A 2,553-nucleotide genomic window follows, 5' to 3' on the forward strand; every position below is an offset into this window, starting at 1 on the left:
TGGTGCATAAACTTTCACAACAAACTCTACCATGTTTCGCAACTCCGCTGACGGGCTTTCTTTGGAAACATATACCCGAAGTAACCTGGAAGCTGTTGTAAGCCACCGAGCTGTACTGACGGGACCGGGGCTCTTACTAGCGAGATATTCATCGCATTCACCATTATTTACTGCCAAAACCATATCAAATAAATAACGCTGATCATTGCGTAATTCCCAAGAGCCACTATTTTCAGGAATAACTCCCATAGCAATAGCCTCAAAACCACTTACAACCTGATAAGGAAAATATATGTTTTTGTTTATAACATTAACTATTATAGTGTGGACAACCTACCGGGTATTTGGTGCAAGTCATAATTTCAGACCCCAACACCCCTGGCCAAACACCAGGTCCTTTCTGCTTGCCAATATAATGCGTTAACAACTTTTTTAGAGGCAACTCGTTGAAATGTAACAAACACACATTCCACTGCAAGGGCCTTTGTAAATAACGTTCCATTTGTGCATTTACTCCAATTTTATATCCAGTATTGACAGCTGTACCATCACAGCTTATAGCTACAAGTTCGTTTAAGCAATATTTTTGGGTATTCAAAAAGCTTACTATTGCTTGCTGGATTGCTTCCCCAGTGCCTTCTTTTGGAGATACGTATCCAATAAATTTCGAATCAGGCTCTTTCAAAATTGTAATATGCTCCTCTCTTAGAAGCATTGTTCTTACGCTACCGTGAACTATTTTTTTTTTTAGTGTTACGTCCTGTTTACCATCATACGAAATGCATTTAAGATCAGTGCCAGTTTTTGTTGCTGCTTCAGTTTGTGCTCTACATTTGTTACGCTCGCGTGAAATTTTATTTTTGTCAATGACCAGATAATCAAAATATTTCATAATTTTATCCGCTGTGTTTTCTTTAAAATCCTTTTTTACTTTTGTAGCAATCGCAGCTTGCAAATCTTTTATTAGCATTGTAGCAAGCAATGATCCAAAGCGATCTGAAGTATCCGTCCTATCTAACGCCGAGCAATAATTTTTTAAGGACAAATCAGATACTTTTAAACTTTGTGTGACTTCTTCACTTGCTTCATCGTCTTCACTTGAGCTAGGCACATAACCAATCGAACTTGCAGCGGTTTCAGTGTGATTTTCAACATTACATTCTAGCGAGCAATTGTCAGTTCTAGTATGATCAAGCCCACTATCTAATGACAAAAGCCTTGGCCCGCATTGATCATAAAGAAAGTCATTTACCGCGGTTGGAACTCTACTTGCACTAGGGCAATCACATTGTCGATTTAAGTCCATAATGCACTTACACTTTGAAATTAACAATATTTTATTCCATTCCTGATCATTATATTCATAAGGATGTTTTTTTACATTGTAATAACTTTGAAGGAGGCTTTCAATGTTTCTCCGGAGCGTAGTTCTTGTAACTATAGGGATGTTTGCCTGCTGCCACAACTTTGAAATTGTGTTCATAACTATTGGCAAATATTCATTGAGACTTCGATTTTTTGGAACACTTGCAGAGCCGTAATATTTAAGGAACAAAAAATATTCAATAACACCACGTTTCGTAGGTAACATTTTAATATCAATATCGCGCTTAACGAAAGCCATTTTTAAATTGCACACACTGTTAAGTCACTTTTTAATTTTATTTCACCAGCACAATTTATGGTATTAATTATAAATTATTATTATCAATACGAAACAACAGGTTTGACTCACTTATTTACTTTGACTTCCACAATTTATAAAATTTATTGGCATGATTAAATTACAAGAGGTTAGCTCGCTATTGACAGCGTCAGTTTTGCACTCCCCGGGTTGCTGATGCGACGAAAACAAAGAGTATGAATTTGGGAAAAATCGTAGCAAAAATGTACCTAAATTGGTACGAAAGCAGTGAGATTAAATTTCCAACTAAGAAAACTGTTGGAGGAATTTGTGGGGGCGAATTTTGTTAGCTGACCTAACCATGGGTAAACGACTTCATAGCTTAAAAGGAAATGTGATGACATGTTAATTTTAAAAATCGGCCGTCAAATACCCAACTTTCAACGAAAAAACCTTTTCGGCTGTATTTCGAAGGGTTAAAAAAAAAATAAAATAAAAATTTCGAAATCCTCTCAACATAATCCTTAAATTTAGGTTACTCTGTTGCATAAAAAAAATCAATTTTTGTTGTACTGTGTTATTATACTTACATCTGAAACTCATGTTGACCTGTGATATTAAAAGTGCTATAACTCCTTTGTTTATTATTTTAGTAATATAGTTTGAAGGCAACATTTTCTTGAATTTTTAAGTACTTTCGTTTGGTAAGGAAAAAAATATACTTTAGGGGGGTAAAATTTTGTTTCTGCCCTTATCATGCGAACGCGACTTCAAAGCTTAAAAAGACATAAGAACGAAAAGTGAAGCTTCTCAAGACAAAAATAATGACATATCAATTTTAAAAATCGGCCGTCAAATAACCAAGTTACAACGAAAAAACCATTTCGGCTGTATTTCGGAGGGTTAAAAAAAAAAAAAAAATTTTCCAG

At 35.2% G+C, this 2,553-nt stretch overlaps 1 protein-coding gene across 1 annotated transcript in view; it reads right to left on the bottom strand.

The window, feature by feature from the left end:
- The window catches only part of LOC108367912 (uncharacterized), a gene marked incomplete at its 3' end in the record, with an annotated part of 2,862 nt that extends 527 nt beyond the window's left edge, over window positions 1–2,335 (bottom strand). The window contains exons 1-2 of the mRNA XM_017622614.1: window positions 338–2,335; window positions 1–276 (exon numbers count right to left, since the gene is read on the bottom strand). Of these exons, the coding sequence (XP_017478103.1) occupies window positions 1–276; window positions 338–1,624 (1,563 nt within the window). The remainder of the gene's footprint in view (window positions 277–337) is intronic.
- Window positions 2,336–2,553: the final 218 nt, after the last annotated feature.

This window comes from Rhagoletis zephyria, unplaced genomic scaffold (assembly GCF_001687245.7).
Source record: "Rhagoletis zephyria isolate East Lansing unplaced genomic scaffold, Rhagoletis_zephyria_1.1 Rzeph_scaffold_02857, whole genome shotgun sequence".
NCBI lineage: Eukaryota > Metazoa > Arthropoda > Insecta > Diptera > Tephritidae > Rhagoletis > Rhagoletis zephyria.